This window comes from Lepidochelys kempii, chromosome 9 (assembly GCF_965140265.1).
Source record: "Lepidochelys kempii isolate rLepKem1 chromosome 9, rLepKem1.hap2, whole genome shotgun sequence".
Taxonomy (NCBI): domain Eukaryota; kingdom Metazoa; phylum Chordata; order Testudines; family Cheloniidae; genus Lepidochelys; species Lepidochelys kempii.
Window position 1 is genome coordinate 81,133,059 of NC_133264.1, and position 24,381 is coordinate 81,157,439.

A 24,381-nucleotide genomic window follows, 5' to 3' on the forward strand; every position below is an offset into this window, starting at 1 on the left:
TTTTTAGCCAGTGCACTGGTCAGAAAAAAGAATGCCAGGACACAAAGGACACACACTCTCACATTACTGGAAGATTACTATGCACCATGAGCCAGCCAGTCACATGAAGGTGGGTGCAATTCCCAAGGGTGCTTTGGTTTCCCTAGACTGTCAAGTGCGGTTCTCAGAATGCTTGGCTGATGAGCTGGTTGAGTCTGACTTAGCCTTTCAGCTCCAGAGCTGGCCCCTCCAGGTCAGGGTTGAGATAGAAAGAGTATACTGATCCTGCCAGTGCTCTGCCTGTTCTGTGGATAAACACAGTACTGGTGCTGTCAATCTTGCGCCTTTCGCAAATGCTATATTGGCTTAAAAGAAGGAAACAATGGGCGAGCAAATGGGCAGGTGCACACTGGTTAGAAACACACAATAGGGCAAGTTACACTTCAGTTCCTTAGGGACATGACAAGGAGCCAACAGGAGATGAAGCAGTGGGCATAGCTGACTTGGATTTTAAGAAAGCTTTGGACTAAGTGCCATGTGAAGATTGATGTGGAAAGCTGGGGTCCCTCGTCACTAGGTTTGTAAACCAGTAGAGGGGAAGTCTAATTTGGGATTAGGGACTGAGTCAATCCTGACTTGATTCGTGTGACCTTTTAAAGGCCCTCTAGCCCCTTTCTATCTTGCTGTTTCTGCAGCTTTACGGGGCTGAAGTTTTCCTCTCTCTTTTTTTTTTTTTTTTTTTTTTTTTCTAGCCAGGGTCTCCACCCTTCATCTCAGCTATTTTGGATCAGATATTTCTGTTTTTCATGTGTGCTTGGGGCAATGTGAACAAGCACCTCTACCTCCAGGAGAAATGTCTGAGGGATCCTACTGATTAGGTGGATAGTGTTTGCCATTCTTATTTGGTGTGCCAAGGAAATCCCCACTTACCCCAGACTGAGAGAGAGAGAGAGAGAGAGGTAAGAGTCAGAATCCCAAGTTAAATACACAGGCATTCTTGGTTGCTCAGTCTGAGGCCTACGGCTGGGGGAAGCCCATGTCATTCACACTTTGAAGTTCAGAGTGCATCCAAGGAAAATCCTTTCATTTGAAAACAGGCTTCTGGCTGAGGCAAGCCGTTTCAGTTTGATGACTTGGACAAAGAGGCCTCAAGGGGGCAGGATATTTTTGTTTTCTTTCAACACCGCATATAGACGAACCAGGCTCTTGAACTTCCCTGCCCTCGTCATGTTGATGTCTTAGCCTTGTTGTCTTGTGACAGAACCAAAAACAAGTACTTGAGATCAAACCCCAAGCCTGTGCTGTTTCTGCTGATGATGATTTTCCTTAACATGTCTCCTGTTTTACTCGCTTGGCTCCAAAGTCTCTTTAGAGTTCCAAACCAGTCAATCCTTTCTCAGAGCCGTATGGACCCAGGGGGGCCTTGGTTATATTTATCAGCTGCAAGGAGCATCCCTGGGCTCTCTGAGCTCTAAAGGATTATAGTCAAACAGCTACAATGAAGTGCTCAAAAATAACCTCAAAGAGAAAATACAAACAGTGGGAATTTCAGACTTCCCTTCCTCTCCTCCCCCCCCTCCCCCGGCCCCACCAAATACTGTAGTTTAAAAAACAAACCAGATCTCACAAGAGATATATACAAGTCATATAATGGGAGGAGATTGTCTTTATGCTTTAATTTTCCTTATTTCCAGCTGAAATCAAATGCATTTCTTCCTTCCAGTGTTTGAGCACATCAGTGCAAGAGGCACTCTCTGTCAGGGCCCTTGGCCCATAACCACCAAGGAGTAGTAATGTGAGAACATGAGTAAGTAGAGTTAGCTGAAGGACTGGAGATAGCTTGGGCTGGGACCATTGGGGTTAGGTTGGGATGGGGTATAGGATGGCATGGAAGATGTGAAAATGATGAGTGCCTGGGAGGAGTGCCAGACAGGGATGAGTGCCAGGCAGGGATGGGTGCCAGGCAGGGATGGGTGCCAGGTCACACTGGATGAGAATTTCTTCTAATGTCTAATATTTCTTTATTAAAACAAAATAGGTGAGAATATTATATTACTTTTCTTATATTTTACTTTAAAATCTCTGCTAAATAACCCAGTGCTGCTGTAAATGTGATAGCCAGTGTAGTTTAATGATTGCAGGAGGGAAGTCAGGAGACCTGGGTCCTAGTCCCAATTTTGCTATTGACATTCCTGTATGGCCTTGCGCACATCACTTAAACTCTCTCTGTGCTTCATTTTTCCCATTTGTATAACGGGGTAAAGTGCTTGGAGACTGTACTGACAGTCACTTCCCAACCAGACCTTTCACCAGCTCCTGCCTTATGGCAGGAATATTATGTATAATCAAGAACTTTTGCCATTAGGTTTTTATTTTCCTGTGTATTGTGCACATGAACAGACTGTAGCTATTAATTTGTCTTCTGTTCCCAAAGGGACTACACAATGGCTTTGATGAATGGAGGCCTACCATGGCAGCTAGTGCCAGAAGGGTGGATCCACGCGTTGAATGGTGCTGCAATCCTTGTCAGACAATGGTAGCTCTCCCGTGACAGGAGGGCTGCTATTGGTAAATTTCTGCCTCTCCTAGGACTCTGTGTACAGGAAGGGGATGAGGTGGGATCAGTGGTGAGCTGGAGCTGGTTCGCACTGGTTCGTACAAACCGGTTGTTCAATTGTGAAGCAGTTTTAGAACCGGTTGTTAACCTGCTTCCCTGCAGGGGGCGCTGAGGCTTTGGTTGGCTCCGGCCGGGAAGTGATGTAATTCCTCCTCCGGCCACCGGGGGCACTGCACTGCGGGAGCCATGTGGGCTGCCGCCTGGCCCTGCGCATGAGCCCTGTTGCTGCTGCTGGTCCCCTGACCCCTGGCCCTGGGGCTCCCGATGCTGCCTGGTGGGTCCCCGGCTGCTCTGCTGGGCCTGGGCTGTGTCCTGCTGCTCAGGCTGCTCCGAGCTGCTCTCCCCATGAGTACCCATCACCCTGCCCACAGCCAGCCCCTGTCTCCAGCCACCCCCTGCCCGGAGCCATCCCCGCACCCTCTGCCCGCAGCCAGCCCCTGTCTCCAGCCACCCCCTGCCCATAGCCAGCCCCTGCCTCACGCACCGCCTGCCCTGCCTGCAGCTAGCCCCTGCCGCATGCACCCTCTGCCCTGCCCGCAGCCAGCCCATCTCCAGCCATCCCCGCACCTCCTGCCCTGCCCGCACCAGCCCCTGCCATATCCCCTGCCCTGCCCACAGCCAGCCCCTGTCTCCAGCCAGCTCTGCACGCCCCTGCCCTGCCTGCAGCCAGCCCCTACCTCCAGTCAGCCCCTGCCCTGTCTCCAGCCAGCCCCACACCCCCTTGCCTCCAGCCAACCCCGCACCCTCCTGTCTCCAGCCAGCTCCGCAGCCAGCCCTGCACCCCCTGCCTCCAACTAGCTCTGCCCCACGCCCCTGTCTGCAGCTGGCCCCACGTCCACTGGTGCCCTGCAGTTCCCAGGGCAGTAACCCTGCCCACCTGCTTCAATGAGGGGGGCATGGAGCAGCTGGGACCCACACATGTGCACACCCTAGGATGACCACACAGCAAGTGTGAAAAATCAGGACGGGGGTGGTGGGTAATAGGAGCCTATATAAGAAAAAGACCCCAAAATCGGGACTGTCCCTATAAAATCGGGACATCTGGTCACCCTAGCACACCCCCAGGGAGTGGCGGGGACCCACACATGTGAAACGGAGCTCATTTGTAGTTCAGGCCCATCTTTTTAAAAAAGACCTTTAGGCAGGGTTAACATACATCCGTATTTTCCCGGACAGGTCAGGCTTTTTGGTTCTTAAATCGCCATCCGGGAGGAATTTTTAAATTTTAAAAATTGCTCCCGGGAAAATACAAACGTATGGTAACCCTGTTGGTACAAAAAATACATACTGGGACACATCCCTTAAATCAGAACTTTTTATAGGGAACCGGTTGTTAAGATTTTGGCAGCTCATCACTGGGTGGGATTGATGAAGGTGAATCTAGCTAGAGAAGGTACACAAGGAAGTGAAGAGTACCTTTTCACTCACGTAGCTTAGCGACGTGCAATTATGGTGTTGTTTTCATGCACTGTGCTACTTAATTCCATGAGTCAGATAGGAGGCAAACTGCCAGGTCTCTGCCAGGCAGGTGGGGTAGCACACACCTTTATTGGGCACTATTAGATTCCCTACCAGATACCAGCCTATCAAACGTCTCATCTCAAATAAAGAGGATTTGACTTTATGGGACATTGTTTTACGCCCAATGGAGTGGAGTAAAGTGCAATGCACACTTTGAGCATCATGTCTGCTTGCTGTCATCTGATTTATGTGGTATGGTCCAGTGAAAAGAGGTCTCTCTCTATTCTCATGCAAGTGTCACGGGGCTCCTAAATATCATCACCTGTTGAGATGTAAAAGTGAGGGCCTCCCTGCTCGTCATCCATAAAACTCCTGGGGAATCTGCTATCCTTCCCACCAACAAAGATTGTGAGCAGACATAGGTGTCTTTCATTTAATGGCCATATTCGTCCAGTATGGTGCATCATTTGCTCATCAGCTTTCCTGTTTATCTATGATAAAGACCAGTTTTGAACACCTAATACAAGCCAAACATTCACTAGCCTGCAGCTATGCCACTTTGTTGTCTATCCAGTCTCACAAGCTAAAAGCACAAGGGCTTTTTGTCTGGAGAACACCCATGCTTTGGAGGAAGTGGTATTGGTGATTCACTAGACAGTACCCTTCCATCTGAATCAGCAATGACCCAACAGCACTGCCTTAGGAGATGCCGTCTGTTGGCTGACATGCTGACTAACTGTAGACATAAAGTGCCAGATCCTTTGGCAAAGACTAAACTGCTCAGAGCACAAGGCAGTGGCTTAAAACTCTGATTCTGCTGTGGCTGTCTGAATGGCCATCCCCCCGAGCTGTGAGAGGCGCTCTCACTTGGACAGGCTGCAATGGCCACTGGGGGCAGAAAACACAGCTGAAGATTACTTGGGGCCAACCACACCTTCTTTTCTGCAGCCCTTTCCCCTGCTACATCAACATCAGGAAGGCCCCTATGTTGGCTCTGTACTACCAGAGGATCACCCTTACCCTGGAAAGATCTTCCATGAGTTGGTTAAGCCAATTTTGCTGCCAGATTACGCATCCAGTTCAGCACACAGAGGCTGTCCTGCCCTGTGAGACCTGGCTCTAAAGAACGCATTCACGGTAGGTAAGAGTAGAGCTGATAGCCCTGGAATTCTGGCCAAATTCTAATTCCGATACTTACATTCTCCCCATCTAAATCCCCCAGCAGTTTAGTTAGATACAGCAGTCTTCATTTCCTTATTTTTATGTAATTGATTTGATGGGTACATTTGAACAATCTCCAGGTTCCACCCCAGAGATGGCTGCATTTCATTAGCTGGTGAAACAATCTTTCTGTAGTCTTTATTTAAATCACGGGTGTGTTGTAAGGCTGAATTAGTTCAAATTTGTAAAAGGGTCTCAAACTTCTTGGGTGAATACTTTTACTGGCAAGAATAATTGTTTTATGATTAAGTTATGTTACAGTTAATAAATTGCTTCTTTCTGTCTCTGGGAATGGACCTTACGATTTTGTTCTGTAAGTCTGTTATATTTTGTGAAGGCTTAGCTTTGTTCAGGAACAATATAGGCTATTGGTACTAATTTATATCAATTTTGAGAAAAATAAAGAATTCAAAATAAAATCATCCCCAGGGTAATTTGGACAAATGTTGGCATTCAGCTTTTGGAAATATAGATAAAGATACATTTGAAGCATCTGAAGGACAAGAATTTTATTTTACTGCAGCTGGCTAATAACGTCACTCAATCCCCAAATTGTGCACACACCCCCAAACTCTCATATTGCTAATTGTTTGACTGAACACTTCAGGAATGGCACATTCACTACCCAGTTCTTATCTATTGCTGTTTGGGTTGGTCGTCAGACAGAGCTTTCTGAAAATCAGAATCCATGTGGGAAACTGATTTTGACCTACAGTCTACTCCTAAACAATGGGAAAGAGGTTCTGGATTATGAGTTTAAAATTAGCACCAGGCTAGCAAAGGTACAGTGCATGCATAAATAAGATAGTTTGTAAAATCTGTTGGGCTCTGAAGAGCTTGGAAAGATATATCTTGTAAATATTATTGGAGGTGCAACCAATCTAGAAGGAATGTGATTAAATTTGGCATATTATAGATATGCCCCCAACATTTGTGATTATGAGGCCAAAATATTAGATACTGCAAATTTTAACTGGAAATGTTATTTCCCCTGAAATGCACAATTAATCCTACATGACTGTTCTTTACTATTATCCACTATTATGAGATTTAAAAGTAACTCTCCACAGCTGACTGAAATGCAGAAGGAATTTCTATCCCAGACCATCAGTTCAGAATTGGTACACTGATTTGGATGAGGATGTATACTCTGAAGTTCTGAAGTTAATTTATAAAATACAAAAGGGAGAGGTACATTCCTTGTATTGTATTAGAAGTGACTTGGCTATTAATATTCGTATCAACCCGATAACCTCTTGTGGTACTGAGAACACTGTATCCTAATTGTACATCATGCATTATTGTAGGAAATGATTCTCTGGACTCAGACATTCAGCATTATTACACTTTATTGTAGAGTTTGTGTGTATAGCTTTCATGGATCATGTTTCTGATCAACTGATGTTTGGTCACCTCTCTTGCAAGTTAAAATCTGTAATTGTATGTTCAGCTGTATTAATCTCTTGCTCTGATGTGACTGTATTTCAGTATTGGGTGTATATATTTGTTACATGCATCAAAAGTTAAAAACAAGATTTTTATGTATCAAAAAATGGGCACAGAGAATGTGTCCAAAGTTCAGCTTCACTAAAATCCAGGTTATCAGATTCCCTCCTAGATTCCAGTTCACAGGGTATTTTTCACTTCCTCTTCTGAAGATTAATTGAATGAGCATGAGACTGGAATGCAAGAACATTTTCATTTGAATCCCAGCTTTGCCACTGGTTTGCTGTGTGGCCTAGGACAAATCATTTAGCTTGTGTCTCATTTTCTCCATAAATAAAACAGGAATAATAATCTACCTGTCCCCCATCAGCATAAGATCTGAGCCCCATAATACTGATCTGCCTCACAAGGGAGCTGGGAAGATTCATGTTATTGTAGAGCTTTGGAGATGTAAAGTGATGTATAACTTAGGTATATTATTGTTGCTGGGTAGTGTTGATAGCACAGAATGGCTCCCCATTGAGATCTGAGCCATGGGTGCATTTCCATGCTGAGTGGGTGATCCCCCTGCATACAGATTATAAAATCCTTTTAGGATCCGAGCTCTAAGCTATAGGTAAGTTATTAATTTATTATACTAACAACAGCTGGGCAAACCACTGGCATTTAACATTCATTCTTGTGAAAAGTCTGGACTTAGGCTGAACTGCCCACATCCTCTTCCTTGGAAGATCAGCAGCATCTGGAAGAGGAGTGTCCAACTCTGGGCAGGAGTGGAAGGGTACAGTGACTGTATCCATTTTCCAGGGTTCTCACAGCTCCTGGTCTGGGAGTGCTGCTCTCCCATGCTAAGGGCTTGGCATAGTCAGAGCAAAGGCATGAGGACATGCCAGCAAGCTCAGCTGTGTGGGTGGCATTGTCTACACCCAAATACCTGGAAATATGCTTAGATACCAGGCAGTGGTTGGAGCTATCTCAAAACCTAAGACAGGTCAGATAGAGATATTCACATAATAGACTTTTTTTTAAAAGTGAGTTTGCTTTATTTCATTTTGGATGAAAACATTCCTAAATATCTCTACAAACTGAGGGGCAATCTGCCTTGCTGCACCAGCATCCCAATGATTTCTGATACGATAGGGGTGCCAAAACTTGTAAGTTAAAGCAAACCCTGCTCTTTTTCCAGTGCTCTGTTTGCATCAACTCTTTATTCTTGCCACTCTTTGCTCAAACCATCCCACAGGCTTGTGTGTGTGTGTTTGTGTGTACACACATAGACACGAGCCTTTACACACACACACCAGTAAATGGCCTGCATCCCTCAATATCAAAAATGTGAATTTTAAGTGATTTTAAAGCTGCACTCTGGTAAAATACCACTTACATTCCAAAAGGACTTGATCAAACTGACATCAGGAAACCAACTTCTGTTAAATCCGTGTATTCTGCTCAGGTCGCTTGGCGGATAGGAGGGAAAGAAACACCAAAAGCCGATATCCTGAGCACCTGCCTTACTTCCCAGGTTGTTCCAACACCTTCACAGGCAGAAAACTGGGGCAAGGTTTCTTTCCTCGCCCACTCTCTTGTGTGTTTCATTTTGCTTGTCAGCGTCTCTGGCGCTCACCAGGGAGCTCAGCAACAACTGCACCTCTTGGGGTACAGAGCCCCCAAGCCCAGGCCCAGACCCATGCGGTGGAAAGGAGTCCAGGGGCACATGGAGGAGCTGCCTCGACCAGCCTCTGCCCCCCACTCCCCTCGTTCGACTGGAGCCTGAGCTTGCTGCCACCTGCCTGCCCTGCCCACCTGTGAGCGAGATAGGCGAGAACCAGCGCAAGGGGTGGCGCGGGTGGGGGGTGAGGGTGGGGGTTTGAAATCCCAGCTGATTTTGCCTTATCTCAGGCAGCAGCAGCCCTGGGAGCCTTAGCACTGGAAAAGTGACAGCGAGCGAGCGAAACACCCCCCGGCTGCGCTGCTGACGTCTCTCCTTCCTCTTCTTCTTTCCCTATAAAAAATCCCAGGCTCACATCAAACATCCCAGCAAAAGCAGATCAGACTGGGAGGGGTGGGGGAGAGAGAGAGAGAAATACCTAAACTGTGATCTGCCCCGGCACAAACCCCACTCCTCGCAAGAAGCCGAACCGCTCGCCTGCTCCTGGGCTTGTGATTCCCCCAGCAGCATGTAGCAGAGATCCCGTGGGCTCGTGTCCGCTGCAACAGCTGCTGGGACGCAGGCGTTTTTGTTTTGTTATTCCCCACCCCCCACCCCCCCAGTCTCGCAAGCCTGAGAAAGTTTAAAGGCTTCTTCCTCCAGATCCCTGCAGCACCTGCACCCCCCTGGATAAACAGCCCTCAGCGGAGGCTCTGGGTGACAAGACACCTTAAACAGAACCCAGCCCAAGGGAGGAGAGAAAACTCAGAAGCCGCAGAAGAAACTTTGTACCCAAACTTTTTGTTGCTGCTACTTTGCTTTGTTAACCCCTTTGGTCAGTTGTATAACATCTGCTCTTCTCACTGATCTCTCTACTTTTCATCCGATTTAGAAAAAAGAAAAAGAAAAACCCCCAAAACAAACAAACAAACAAAAAAACCCAGATCATCCTATGAGTTGGGGGGGGGGGGGAACCAAGGAATAAAGTTATTCTGAGGAAAAAAAAAACATTTGGCCGTCAAGAAGAGAGCGAGGCAAACAAAATCTGTAGCAAAGGGGGGAAGCCGTGAATGGAAAGCGCAGTTTCACTGGCATCAACAAGTGAGAACGGCTGGACGCCTTGTTCTTTCCCCCTCCCCGCCCTTACCCAGCCTGGAGGCTTTGAAACTTGGTGCTGGAAAGAAATTGACCCTATTGACAGATCTCCCTCCTTGCACGTTTATAAAGGCTACAATCCTAATTCACATCTGCACCAGACATGACTCCAAAGCCCTGCACCGCCCTGGCTGTTTCTATGCTTCACGGACTGCTTTGGCTACAAGGTAAGAGAAGTTTACACGTGGTTTTTTTTTTCAATCTCTCTTCTGTCACTCACTCTCCTTTGATTTCACAGTGCGTTTTTGCTCCGACCACTTTCTCTCCTGGCTTGGCTCGCTCGGGTGTGGTATCCAGGTTGGAACTGATTCTCTCCCTCCCCCCTTCCCAGCAAGCCACCTTGTTTGCCAAAGCGGGTCATATTACAGGGACCAGTTCCAAACAAGCCACTCCTGGATGCGGCGAGCTGATTTAAAGAAAGAATAATGATAAACCCCTGGGTGGGATGGAGAGGAACGACTTCCGCCGTGGGTGTGGGTCTTGGCTGGTGCCCCTGTCCAATATGGTTCTAGCTCCGGGTTTTCTTGCCTGGCCCAGCACCTTGCCCACAGGGGGCCAAAGGCAACACTTGGGCTGGCTGAACTTTCCGCGTATTTATTTTTTTCTCCTGCTATACGCAGGCATGCACCTGAGTACACTAACCTCCTAGCGCCATGGGCTCCTGCGCGTTACGTGGGGGCATCTGGAATCACCCGACATGAAGCAACAAAGCAAGCAAACTCTGTTTAAGCTCTGGGGACCTGTGAGAGGGGAAATTTGCAGTCCGGCTCGGTCCTTGGGGCGGGGGTGGGGGAGCCTGAATTGTCACAGAGTTCAATTTGGTTTCCTTTATGGATGCAACTCTGTCAACTATGTAGTTGTTTTAATTGCCTGGGATTTTCTCTCCTGGATATGCGTTCAGTTACTTTCTCGGGGCTTGGACATCGCAAGGAGTCAAGTGCCTTGAGGGCGCAGATCTGGGGAGCTGCCGCTAGATGGCGCTTGCCGCTGCCAGTCGGAATCCCTGGCCTCGGTGGGGACTTCCCTGGTTGAAGTTGAGAGGAAGAATGGCTTTGAGGTGGGTTTTCAGGAGAGCAGCGTGAGTGCTATGGGAGAACTCACCTGGGGAGCAGACAAGCTCTTCCTTTGTATTTTAGAGAAGGAAAGCAAGCTTGGAAAGCGTGCACTGCTCTAAAGTCTACCTGTTCCTGGTTCCCTAGCAGATGATCCACTTGCTCTCCCCCACCCATCCCAGGGCTTTGACCCTCAGATTCCTGTGGGGAAGTGAAGGCTCCATTCTCTGTCCATGACTCACATTCTTCTCCAGTTTGGCACTTACTCAGCACTAACTGTTCCCAGGCGCCCACCAGAAGAACCTTCTTTTTAGCCGTAGCTGAACTTTCTCAGAGAGGCCCTGAATTCTTAGTACTTTACTTTGAGCAACTAACAAGCTTTGCTCTTAATCACCTCCCTGTCCTTGCCCTGGGCTTTCTTCTGGAAGACCCCCACCCACATTGCAGATGTGATACATCCAGTGAAATCCCACACAGTAATGCCTAATTAATTCAGCGGCCAATGGGCCAGTGAGGAATTGGCTCTGGAATTTCCTGTAATAAGTTTACAAGGGCTCCCTCACTAGATATCAGCTCTCTTACCAACAGCAATGGGAGCTCAGGTTTGAATACTTCAAAGGGGTCAGTGCTTCATTAAAATATTTGGAAATAGAGAAAGATGTATCTTCAGGAAAATGTCCTTGAAGTCTGCTGCATTTGAAGGACTCCCTCCCCCCAATTCCTCCCCCCCCCCCCCAGCTAACACTTCTGATCCCCTGGCCTTGAGGCTTCAACAATTAGTTAAAATAGCAATTTGTGGGGCTTAGTATCTTTCTCCTCTATGGGAACATTTCAAGTTGTATTTGATCATCTGAAACCCCCTGAAGAAGATGAGGCTTCAAAAGCTGAGGCTATAGCATATATTTGAGCCCTCTGTTGTGCATGGGGCAAGTTGAATCCATGAAATCACTTCCTTCATGGGGAACAGAATAATTCAGGGGTGCAATTCTTAAGGTCCATACGTAAAGAAGTTGCGTGAGCAATCTTCTTCACTCTAGATTGTATCACCCCTTCCTCTACACCTGGTTGTGCATCAATGCTGTGTTCTCCTTCTAAATGTGTGTCTGGAGTTACTCCTGATTTATGCTAGTGCAAGAGAATAATTGGGCTAATGAGATTTAGAAGAGCTTTTCCATGTGCCATGTGGTCTTCCATTATTTCATTAATCATGAGGATTTCACTGGATTACCATGCTACTTATTCATGGCACCTCAGATGGTATACAGGAGATGTGGAATTTCTCCTGCCAGTAGTGTTCCATAGTGTTCCTTGACCCATGGGTATATTTCAAAACACCAGACTATTGGTTCTTTAGTCTCCTTATGGTCAGTATCAAGTGTGTCTCTAGGCTCTTGGGGTACGGTTAATTTCCACCAACAATAATCAATAACCAGCCTTATCAGGAAGACAGATCTGCTGAGGCACCATAGCACCGTAAACTACCAGAGCTTCATTACTAGAATCCACATATTTGGTTTGGTTTATTCAGAGACTTATAAAACACTCCCTCACAGTGCCTCTGGGAGTATGTACCAACATTTTAAACACTTGCTAGCAAGGGTCAGCCCAGAAACTCAGAAACGAGCTCCATATATTCCTCACAAATATACCTGGAGTAAACATGAGCTTTACATCTTGCCTTAAAGGGCCAGTTTGAGCTCTTCTGACCAGCAGAGGAACTGGATTCCATAGGCAAGAGTCATGAATACCCTGCCACCAGCCACCGGTAGTAGAAGTTCCCTAGCTGACCTCAGTTATTGTTAGAGCATGTGGGGAAATAGGTGATTCCATAACTGATTGGCCTTTATACATCAGTAGCAACATTTTGAATTGCACCTGGAAGCAAATAGGAAGTTTGTGCAGTCCTCAGAGAATTGCTGTAATGCACTCCCTCTGGCTGACACTGCAAGTACACAGCCAGCTGTATTCTCCACTAACAGTGACTTTTGAATGGTCTTCAGAGCTTGTCCATATAGGGCATAAGACAGCAGTGCAGCCTGAAGGTTACAAAGGCAAGTATTACCATGGCAATTTCTGTATCAGAGAGAATTGGTAACAAGTACCTGGCCAAGCACAGGTGGGAAAACGCATTTCTGGCCACCAGTTTTTGCTGGGAATCCAGGAGCACACTCATATTGCAACTGTTACCGAAAAGGGTGGGTGTACTCCCACAGAAATGGGCCAGGGACAGCTATCACCCAGTGCACCCTCTCATAGACTCCTTATCTGGTAGTCTTACCCCTACTGTATTTAGCAAGAGCTTCATCCAGATCACTTTCATCCATGCCCCTTCAGAGCCAGGCACAGAGAAGGGAGAAAGAGAGAATGCGTTATCTATATCTGACAATAAACAGGGGCAGAGCTGTGTGTCATAGAATCATAGGGTTAGAAGGGACCGTAAAGTTCATCTAGTCTAATCCCCTGCCAAGATGCAGGAGTTGTTGTGTCTAAACCATCCAGGACAAATGGCTATCCAGCCTCCTTTTGAAAATCTCCAGTGAAGGAGCTTCCATGACTTCCCACAGCAGTTTGTTCCATTGTTTTACTGTTCTTACAGTTTGGAAGGTTTGCCTGAGCTTTAATCTAAATCTGCTATGCTGTAGTTTGAACCCATTGCCTCTTGTCCTGCCCTTTGTGGCAAGACAGAACAACTTTTCTCCATCTTTTTTATGGCAGCTGTTCAAGTATTTGAAGACTGCCATCATGTCCTCCCCTTAATCTCTTTTCCAAACTAAACATACCCAGTTCCTTCAGCCTTTGCTCATATGGCCTGCATTCCATCCCTATGATCATCTTTGTTGCTCGCCTCTCGGTCCTTTCCAGTTTCTCTACATCCTTTCTATACAGCGGTGACCAAAACTGGACACAGTACTCCAGCTGAGGGCTAACCAGCACTGAGGAGAGTGGTACTAACACCTCCCATGACTTGCATGATATGCCTCTGATAATGCAACTCTAAATTGCATTTGCTTTTTTTCCAGCAGTACTGCATTGTTGATTCATGTTGAGGCTGTGATCCACCATAACTCCCAGATCCTTCTCAGCAGTGTTGCTGCCAAACCAGTTAGCCTCCTCCTCTGTTTGGGACAGACACCAAGGGAAAGGATATTTTCTTAGCTAATACCCCAGCCACAGTAGAGGACTTCAAGTACTCTGTTGCAGCTAATTAGTATTGGTTTGAGATGACTGCCACCATCGCTCTGCCAATCAGCCTCATGTCACAGGTCTGGAGTGACATGACCTGTGTAGATGGCACACAGGGAATCCAAGAACATTTAGGAGTCACTGTATTGATGGTTGAGGACAAAAGTTATATCTTATTAGACCATTGATAGGTTGTATTTTCCCTTAAGGAAATCTGAAACCTAATCATACCCATGGATCAGCAACAGGTCCTGCACCCTGACCATAGCAAAGCTGAGATTTGATTTCAAATCAGAAGAGGTAATAGGCAGACCATTGCTCATCCCAGCAATCACCAGCCCCATTCCAAAAAGCTTAGCTCCGAAATATGTAGATGTACTGAAATCATCTAGAATAGTGCCATGCTTGTCATGGCATTTCCTCCTTCTTTGACATTGTTGCATATTTTAGTTCTGATTCCTCTTAGCACAAGGTTGAAATGGTTCTGTTTGACTCTTACTGCATTTACAGTCTTTATTCTCTAAATAGAAGGGCTGGTGGAAATTTTTGGCAAAAAAGGTGGGGTTTTTTTCCTGGTTGAAAAGCGATTTGTTTGGGTGTGTGGTGTTTGTTGTTGCTGTTGTTCCTGGTCAAAAAGTGGTTTTGGTTGGTTTGTTTGTTTTCAAAAACTTTTTTTTTCCCAAGAAATAGCTGACATTGACAAATTTGTCATTTTGCATGAAAAACTTAATGCTTTTTTTGTTTTTTTAATCCTGATATTTTTTATCAAAAATGGTTTTCAGTAAGCCAAAAATCCCAGTAACCTTTTTCAATAACATTTTCCAGTGGTTTTGAGAACCATACTAAAATAAAATCATGAAAACTTTCAAAAAAAATGAAAAGTGGATCTATTTTGAACTTTTTGACATAAAAACACCTTTAATATTTCAAATATTTTTGTGAAAATAGGTTTTGATTTTTCAGCCAGACCTACAAATAGTATATTACTACTATTGATGGTTTGTCATTCGTCTCCTGTACATTTCTAAGACAACACACCTCAGTACTAGGAAACCATCCCAATCATCATGCTTCAGAGCATAAATGATCACTGGCTGGGGTCAGGAAGAAAGTTAGCCCCATGGGAAAATATTGCAATATTGTGGTCATGTTTTTGCCTTTCTAAGAAGAATCCATCATTGGTCTCTGTTGGGGACAGGATACTGGACTAAATAGACCATTGCTCACTTTTTATAAAAGCAAGTCTTATGTCCCACTGCTAATGTGATTTTCTAAATATCTGCTGCACTGTGGAAAAATGTTATAAACTGTACAGAACTCTTTTTAAAAACTAGTGTTATACTAATTTTCCTGTCTAAAACTGCCAGATTCAAAACTAAGCAGAAAAAATTTTACACTAATTAACATAAGAACATAAGACTGGCCATACTGGGTCAGACCAAAGGTCCATCCAGCCCAGTATTCTGTCTGCCGACAGTGGCCAATACCAGGTGCCCCAGAGGGAGTGAACCTAACAGGTAAAGATCGAGTGATTTCTCTCCTGCCATCCATCTACACACTCTGACAAACAGAGGCTAGGGACACCATTCCTTACCCATCCTGGCTAATAGCCATTAATGAACTTAATCTCCATGAATTTATCTAGTTCTCTTTTAAACCCTGTTACAGTCCTAGCCTTCACAACCTCCTCAGGCAAGGAGTTCCACAGGTTGACTGTGCGCTGAGTGAAGAAGAACTTCCTTTTATTTGTTTTAAACCTGCTGCCCATTAATTTCATTTGGTGGCCCCTAGTTCTTATATTATGGGAACAAGTAAATAACTTTTCCTTATTCACTTTCTCCACACCACTCATGACTTTATATACCTCTATCATATTCCCCCTTAATCTCCTCTTTTCCAAGCTGAAAAGTCCTAGCCTCTTTAATCTCTCCTCATATGGGACCCATTCCAAACCCCTAATCATTTTAGTTGCCCTTTTCTGAACCTTTTCTAACACCAGCATATCTTTTTTGAGATGAGGAGACCACATTTGTACACAGTATTCAAGATGTGGGCGTGCCATGGATTTATATAAGGGCAATAAGATTATTCTCCGTCTTATTCTCTATCCCTTTTTTAATGATTCCTAACATCCTGTTCACTTCTTTGACTGCCACTGCGCACTGCACTTACGTTCTTATGTTCTTATGCTGTATGCACACATTGAATTGAAATAGAATGTCTTATGCTTCTGTTGCATTTTCATCCAAAATACTTCATAAACTGTATACAACAGGGGTCACTTTCTCCACCACTGAAATGCAGGTGGAATGGGGAAGCTGTTTTCAGCTCACCTTGTAAAACTCCAGGGGGAATTTCAGATAGGTAGATTCTAACTGTCCAGACGAGAGTTTGGCCAGGACATTGAGGCTAACCCCCGTGTAGTTGCATAATTCATTTAATATTTTCTACCTTTTCCTGGGGTGCTCCACCTTTTTTTCCTCCTCTGCACTGGCTAGACTTCCCCATTATTGAGACTGAAATGGGACTTGCAAATGGCAGTAATTAAAGGACATTTTGGTTATCCCAGTAGCCCGGGGAGCAAAATAGATCACAGCCCCCTAACATTTTCCTTCACAGCTCTTCTCAGGTGCCTGACAGAATATTAAGCCTTTCTAAAGCTGATAAGGCATTCTTGCTCTGATGTACCTCATGACATGGGAAAGAAATAGGGCAGAGAGCCTAGCTCTGTATTCAGCCACTCTGGCCAGCAAGATAGGTTGTTTAAATAAGTGGAGATCCTGGTGTAAAAGTTTATACAGGTCACTGGAATAAATGGTCTCTCATCTGACTGGGCTAGACGCTTATTTTTTATTTTATTTTTTGTACGGCAACACAGAAAACAGCAGAACCTGCCAAAATCAACCAGTGCAGATTATTATCTGGAAATGTCATTTAATATAAATAGAGGGTTGACGTTTACCATGGGAGCAATGCTGCACCAGGAGAAAGCTTAGGACTGCAAGGCAATATTAGAGCAAACCACATGGAGATGTTTTTTGTATGACAGATGGACTCTTAAAAATGCATCCAGGCCCATTGTTCCTCAAATGAGGAAAAGGAGGAAGGCTGGTAGGATAGAGGCTAGGAGGAGAACATCTGAGGTGAAATGTAAACCGTCTGTACGTTGAAGGTACACAATGGTCATTGCCCAAGCATGGTGGAGCATATGCAAAAATAACATCCCACCTTTCAGTAGATGGATGTGGCAGGTAAAGAGCCAGTGACCTTCAGGAAAAAGCAGCGTGGGGGTTTGGCCTGAGCTGGAAGGACACTCAAGATGGGTGGAGTCACAGATTCTGCCCCAGGGCAGCAAAGGGGGTTGAGTGGCCATGATTACACTGGAGGGGAACTTCCTCTTCTACATCTGCCAAAGCACCCACAGCTGCAGAAACTGGCCATGTCATGGAGCTTTTGGGGGCTCCATGCCACAGACGCAGCTAGGGCCAGGATTGGGCCCATTAATTGTACTGGGAATAATTAGTGTTGGGCTCACAGTAGAAGTGAGCCAAAATGTGGCTAGGTCTATAAGGCTAGACTTAACCTTCAGGCTCAGCCCTGAGTAAAAGGCAGTGCGCAGCTGCACTATGCCAGGAGTGGTCTGGGAAACCCCTTAGGGTGTCACAATTCTTCCCCTGTTGCTGTCTTGCTCTGGCTTCTGCAAAGAGCAGCATTTAATTTTCCTCTTGCACCTGGCCAGTGAGGTGGGGGTGGGACCAGATCCAGGCTTCACCCTCAACCCACCCCTCTGCAACTTCTCTGTGTTGGTGGGGGTTTAATCTAGGGCTGCCCTCTGCACCAGACGAGATCCAAGGTCCAGGTAGCTGAGCAAGAGCTGGGGGAGAGGGGTGTTGCTGCTTAGCTTGGCACATGCCAGCCCACGGGCTTTGCACATGGGTAGGTAGCTGGTGGCATCTTGTTTTAATATTATGCAGATTTTTAATTAAGTTTTCAACTTGACCCCATGGTAGTGCAAAGAGCACACCTGACTGCCTCTGACTGGGTGAGGCTGATCTAACATCTCTGTGCTGGGGATACAGCTCACTTAGAACCATCAAAGAGAATAAAAGCAGAACTGAATTGTGCAAATGATTATCATTGGGCTCATCATATGACCTGATCCAATCTGCTTTATCAGCATTGAAACAAACTTCTATTTGATAGTGATGATGCTTTGCATTCATATGTACTCTTCATGAGTCTGATTCTCCAAACAGACACCAAAGCCCTTGTGGTTCTATACCATGAAAGCTTCCAGCACTGTGAAGGAATTAGTAAACTTAGTGGGCTGGTGAAGTCACTGGAGTTACACTGATATAAAACCACTGTGAGAAAGAACTGAATCAAGCCCTGTATTTTCAAAGCACTATGCAAATTTTTACTAACTAATCCACTGATCTAAGCAGGTTGACCTATTGCTCCGTGAGAATGTTGCCATTTTTTTAACAGGATAACTCAAAGCTACACACTCTGATTGAGTGTTTAGGGGGCAGTGAATAGAAACAGTTTTGAGAGGCACTGAAGTGCCCTCACCTTCAAGTCCTTTGATTAGTCTGCCCTTTAAGTACCTACTTTGTTGCTCTCACTACGTCCTGTTCTCCGTTCCCTCTGCCAAAGCATCACCCAATCTACTCTCAGGTCTCAGGATTCCGAAAATTGTTACATTTTGAAAGTCGTAGAGGAATTTCTGAGCCCTGCTGCGAGTGGAGGTCTGCACAATTTCTCTTCCTTGTGCCCAAATTAAGTTTGCTTCTTCCCTTTTAAGTTGGGACTAGTGCAGAGATTTGGCAAGCCAATGTGGGATTGCCTGTGGTTTGCAGTTTAATCTCTTTAGCTTTCTGCAGTCGGATGCAGTAAGTCTTCATACCGTGCTGAACTTTATGAGATGTGACTTCTGCAAGCTTCCCTAATATGTGTAATCACAAAGGGATTCACAACTGGCCAACGGTGTGCTCTGAGCCGATGCAGAGGGCCTTTGTTGTGGTTCTAAAGTAGTAGTTTTTAGCACTGTGAAAGAATTCTTGAAGTTACTGGGCAAGAAGAAAACCACATTGTCTAATCTGTTAAGTGATAAAGGGCCAAACAAGTCAGTTTCCCATTATGCCCTAGAGGGAATGGCAAAAGCATATGGTCCCAAAGATTTCAAAATTTAGCCAAAAACTGGACTCAGACCAGTATGTAAAGGAAATGTATGGACTTTCCTTCTATTTTCAGATCACATGCCTTCGTCTTTTGCATTTCCACATAGGTTTCCTTAGATCTTCCTGTGTTTTTCTTAACTGTGGGAAAGAGATTGCCAAGGAAGTGCAGAAGGGAGCTTGCAGGCTGTCTGGAATTGTTCTTCATTTGAGGGTCAAGGAAGCTTGATCCTGTTATTATCTGTTCATTTTTTTAACCTTCATGAATCCAAAACACCTCAGTCAAAATGTTAGCTTCCTTGGGGTTGGAGGTTAGGAAATTTCACCCAGTGGGTCAAATTCTGCCTCATGGTTACACTGGTGTAAATTTTGCATAGGAGCCCTGTCTCCAATGGAGTTTCTTTGGATTTACACCAGTCTAATTGTAAGCAGAATTTGGCAGCACATATTTCTCACAGAGGTCTCCCAAAAGAAGACAGTTGCTGTTTAAGGGGCCAACCCTATATGGTGGTTTAGCACCCTCAGTTCCCACTGATGGCAACTAATGCTGGGCGCACAACTGGAAAATGCTGACAATAAATGGAAACCAGATTTTCTAGCTTTTACCACATTGCAGGGCCCTAGTCTAACTTATCAAAACTAGTGTTGCAACAACCAGATTTATCCCCCATCCGCAGAAGGACACAATCAGTAATTGTGGCTATACAGCAGAAACAGGCTTGCCACTGCAAAGTTCTGATCCAGATCCCAAATTCCCTCAGTCTTTAGAAACTGAGATTTAGTTTTGGCCCTTTATAGACAGAGGAGTCATCTGTGGTGATACGTCTGAATCTGAACTTCCCAGACATTTGGAAGTGGTGGGATCTGGGGCGGTGATCCAGGCCCATCTCCAATATACAGAAATGTACCGTGTTTATTCTCCAGTGGCTATAAAAAGATCTTTTTTCCATGCTTCATCACACGGTGCTCTGCCTGCTTGAAACTGCCTCCTGATGGGCCGGTAATATATGCCCAGGCTGTAGTATTTGGAATGCTTTCTAGCTGCAGTCCTAATTACAGTGCTTCTTCATAGAGGAAATGCTTGTTGCAAGACAGTAGTGTGTGCCTGTGTTTACAGAGAGGAAAATAAAGCCTTGTGGATGGTAACTAGCAAACCACAAGGTCTCTGTCTTTCCTTACAGAAAAATAAATCCCCCATATGCACAATATTCTGCAATCTCTAGGCCTATGTCACTAGCCCACCCTGCCTTGTGTGGCAGTAACCCACTCTCTCCACTGTCACAGCTCTCTTGGAATTGCATGTCACCCATGAAGGCTCTCTCTCCATGAATCCACCTTACGAAGAAGGGTGCAGACGGCATATAGTCATCTGAACCAAAAATCCTGCACCACTTTGTGATACACAAGTTTTCAGATCACCCCGAGTGCTGTGGGCCAGAGTCCCTTCTCCCTTGCACTCGTGTAATTCCAGTGGGACAGATTCTGCTCTCCATCACCAAGACATAAATCCAGGCCTTTGCTTTCAGTGACAGTACTCCAGGTGAGAGGAGAATCGACCTCTGCATTGCTGCATTGTACTATGTGTCTGGTTCGATTACAATATTCGTGCAGCAGGGACAGTTAGCCAAATTCATCACTGACATAAATGCAGCACCACTGAACTTGGCCTTGTATCTTTCTGGTTGTTTTCTGAAGCGCCTAACAAACGCTACTGACAATAGTATCTCTCTCCACCAAAGCATTAGATAAAAATAAAAGAAGCTGGTAATAAATACTGTTGAGTGTGTAGACTGAAAACCACCGGCCCAGTCCAGCTGTCTTGACACGAGTTCTCCCTCTGAAACCAATGGGACTACTTAGGTGAGCAAAGATGAATCACCTAAGTAAAGGTTGCAGGAGGAGTCTAACAGTTTGAACAAACCTTTCTGACTCAGGATGGGCAAATTTAGTTTGGGTTTAATAACAGCTGAGATGGTTGTTAGCTCCAAATTCTAATGAACTGATTCTTAGTTATTATTTGCATTACTGTAGTGCAAAGAAGCGCTGAAGTCAGTTAACTACCTTAAAACATCATGAAATGCCCGAACTGCCTTTTTTCAGCCATAACTGGAAGGTCCAAAGCAGCACAAGCGATTTCATCGAGGTACTTCTGGGCCTGCTGAAGCCAGTACCTGAAGTTTCCCTGAGAGACAGCCTGAGCTGGCCTGCCAGCTAGAACAAGGAGGATAAAGCCTCCATGCCGAACTTCTGAACCTTGTGCTCAGCTGCTCATTCTAACATATGGGGAAGGAACATGATTTGAAAAATTGCTCCCTGCGCTTTCCAAAGACTGAGATTTTCATTTGATTCAGTTTCTTGGGCTGCCTGTGTTGAACGACTGAGATTTCCAAAGAAGCAACTCACTCTATCGTGTAATTGCACTTTTGTGCAGGTGGAGACGAGATTGGTCCATCTTTAAGCCCCATTGCCATATCTTGGAGGGAGTATAGGGAGCGCTTTTTTCCAATGCCTGTCATGAATAATCAGATGAAATAATAATATAACGTGGGGTGAGGACACGACACTTTATCGAGAGCTAGCTATAGATGTACACAGAGCAAGGAAGTTAAAAATGGCTTCAGCTGCACAAGGCCGCAGGAGAGAACAAAACAGCAAATTTGGCCAGGCTAGAAGATTCTTCTGCTATTACAATGAAAAGATGATTCAAGTGACTGTAACCAATGATGTCACCCAGAGACCCTTTCAACCACAGGTTAAGCTATTACACAGTGAGAGGCAGAGAGAGCCATCTACCTTCCCACCACTCCACATTTTTCCTTTACAAATGGATGGCATCGATGTTGTTTTTATTTCATTGTCATACATTGGGCTAAATTCTGCTCTCAGATATACAGTGGTGTAAAACCACAGTAGCTTGGCTGAACACCATGGAGTGACTCTGGATTTGCTCTAATGTAACAAAAGCAGGGTTGTTGGTTTTTTTTAAAATTACAATTTATTTGATGTTTCCAGGAATAATATAGGTAAGATGGGAGAACTTCTTCAGTCAAAGCACTGACGCTTCTTAGTAGGGCTCTAAACTATGGGGTTTTTTTTATCATGTTGGCAAATCCTGTGTTGCTTATGTAACATACTTGTAAAGTGTGTCATGTCCTCCTCATGTGACTAGTCCACATAGAGGATAACAGCCTGCTACTGTTACTAGTTAATGGAGTTGCTTCTTTAACTCACATCTGTTTTGGTGCTGAAGATCCCACGCCCAGGTTTTACGCAGTCCTTACTCAGGCAAACTTCCCATTGAGTAGGGGCTGAGTAACAGCTAAGGCAGGTCTTTGGGATTTGGCCCTGTAATAATGTCCAGAGAGATTCACTAAACTCCCAGAGTCCTACTTCAGCATGCACTGGGGCTTGGTATAGAGATTCCTAGGGGTAGTGTCTCCTTTGGCTATCTCAAATTGATTAGCCCATTCTGCTTGGAAAGAGTGCCACATTTTCATCACACTTCATCATCGCAGCCTAATGACAACTTTCCAACATGTAATGATACCACAGGTCTCTGGGAACTGAGAGGCTAATTACCAAGAAGTTGCTAATGACTACATTTACAGTTTAATTGCTTGATCCACTGCTATTGCAGACTCTGATTTTGTCTACTGAAGAGACAAACTGGACCTTAGGGTTTATTTGTTTATGTTTTTGGAATTTCTCTTGGCATTCTGGGCTGCACTGATATGCAGGCTGTTTTCTGACTGTTTTCACACCAAGGCAAATTAATACAGTCAGCACCACACTCTAGCCCATTGTGGTTTTGTAAGTTTCATACACACATAAAATGTAGCTTACCCCTCCAAAACAACTTTGTGTGTAATGAAAGAGAAGTAGAGGTCAAAGGGATGGACTCATTCTCAGGAAGGGGAGAGTCCCCAGCAAGAAGCATGCAGGAACCAAAGTGTGGAGAGAAGAGGGAGCTCACAAGAATCTATCAAGTCTTTTTTTTTTTTGCACCCCTTTTGGATCCAGACAGTGTTGTAAACCGATGTTCTCATCACCAGTCACTATCATTAGACGAGAGAGACGGAGGATGTGTTCAAAGCCATCTCACTCCTCTTTCTCCTTACTCTATGGGAGCATTAGATTATCTACTGATCCACTCTGTTCCACACATTCCTTTAGTTAGGGCGACCTAGAGGAATAGGATAGCTTACTTAGTGACTCATGTCCTTTGACGTGAGCCAAGTAAGATTCTGTTAGGAAGCCTTTGATCAAACAAAACAGTGTGTTTTCAAGCAGTAATAATAAAGTGTGATTTTAATACCATGGATCTTGAAATGTAGCTGCTTGAACTATTTTTACTCCACGGTCAGGTACCTATGTTTAATAAATGAGATGAAGAGGATGGATCGTACTTTGTCTCCTGCTGGGGGCTGTCGTTAATTCTTATTGGAGTTGTTTGTGCAAAGTATTTATTATTACTATTAGCCATAAGTACTGGCCTTTCTCTTCCCAGTTGTACTCTCCAACATGTCAGAAGAAGCCATTGCCCCAGCTAGACTTACAGTCATAGAGGTTAAAGCAAGAAGTGACCACTAGATCAACTAGTGTGGCCTCCTATATATCACAGGTCACCAACACCAGCCAGCAGGCTAAACCTAAACTTGTCTTAGGGTATGTCTACACTACAAAATTAGGTCGATATTATAGTAGTCGATTTTTAGAAATCCATTTTATACAGTCGATTGCGTATGTCCACACTAAGCGCATTAAGTCGGCGGAGTGCGTCCTCACTACTGTAGCTAGCATCGACTTACAGAGCAGTGCACTGTGGGTAGCTATCCCACAGTTCCCGCAGTCTCCGCCACTAACTGGAATTCTGGGTTAAGCTCCCAATGCCCGATGGCACAAAAACATTGTTGTGGGTGGTTTGGGGTATATGTCATCAGTCGCCCCCTCCCTCCATGAAAGCAATGGCAGACAATCGTTTCGTGCCCTTTTTCCACACAGACACCATACCACGGCTTGCAGCCCGCTCAGCTCACCGACACCACCGCTGTTGTGTCCTGGGTGCTGCTGGCAGCAGACGGTGCAGTATGTCTGCTAACCATCATCATCCATCGCTTCCGCTGCAACTCTGCTCTGCCGCTATTGTCTCAATAGCGAATTTCTCCATGTTTTCTGTCATGGGCTCCTGGGTACGTGTGTTCTTCCTCGGGAAATGTGTGCAGTGCTAACCGTCATCCTCCACCGCTTCCGCTGCAACTCTGCTCTCCTGCTCTCATGAATCCACCTCACAGATTGTCTCATCGTTCTCTATAAATATCTATTCTCATGGTATCCGTCTTTAGCCACCGCTTCAACTCTGCTCTCCTGCAGATGCCATACCACAGCAAGCATGGAGCCTGCTCAGATCACCGTGGCAGTTATGAGCATTGTAAACACCTTGCG

At 45.2% G+C, this 24,381-nt stretch overlaps 1 protein-coding gene across 2 annotated transcripts in view; it reads left to right on the forward strand.

Annotated features, from left to right (window-relative positions):
• The first annotated feature begins 8,765 nt into the window (after window positions 1–8,765).
• LOC140917713 (vascular endothelial growth factor receptor kdr-like) overlaps window positions 8,766–24,381 on the forward strand; it is a 182,650-nt gene continuing 167,034 nt past the window's right edge. For both annotated transcript variants that reach the window (XM_073361074.1, XM_073361075.1), the window contains exon 1: window positions 8,766–9,694. In XM_073361074.1, the coding sequence (XP_073217175.1) occupies window positions 9,631–9,694 (64 nt within the window). In that variant the 5' untranslated portion in view covers window positions 8,766–9,630. The remainder of the gene's footprint in view (window positions 9,695–24,381) is intronic.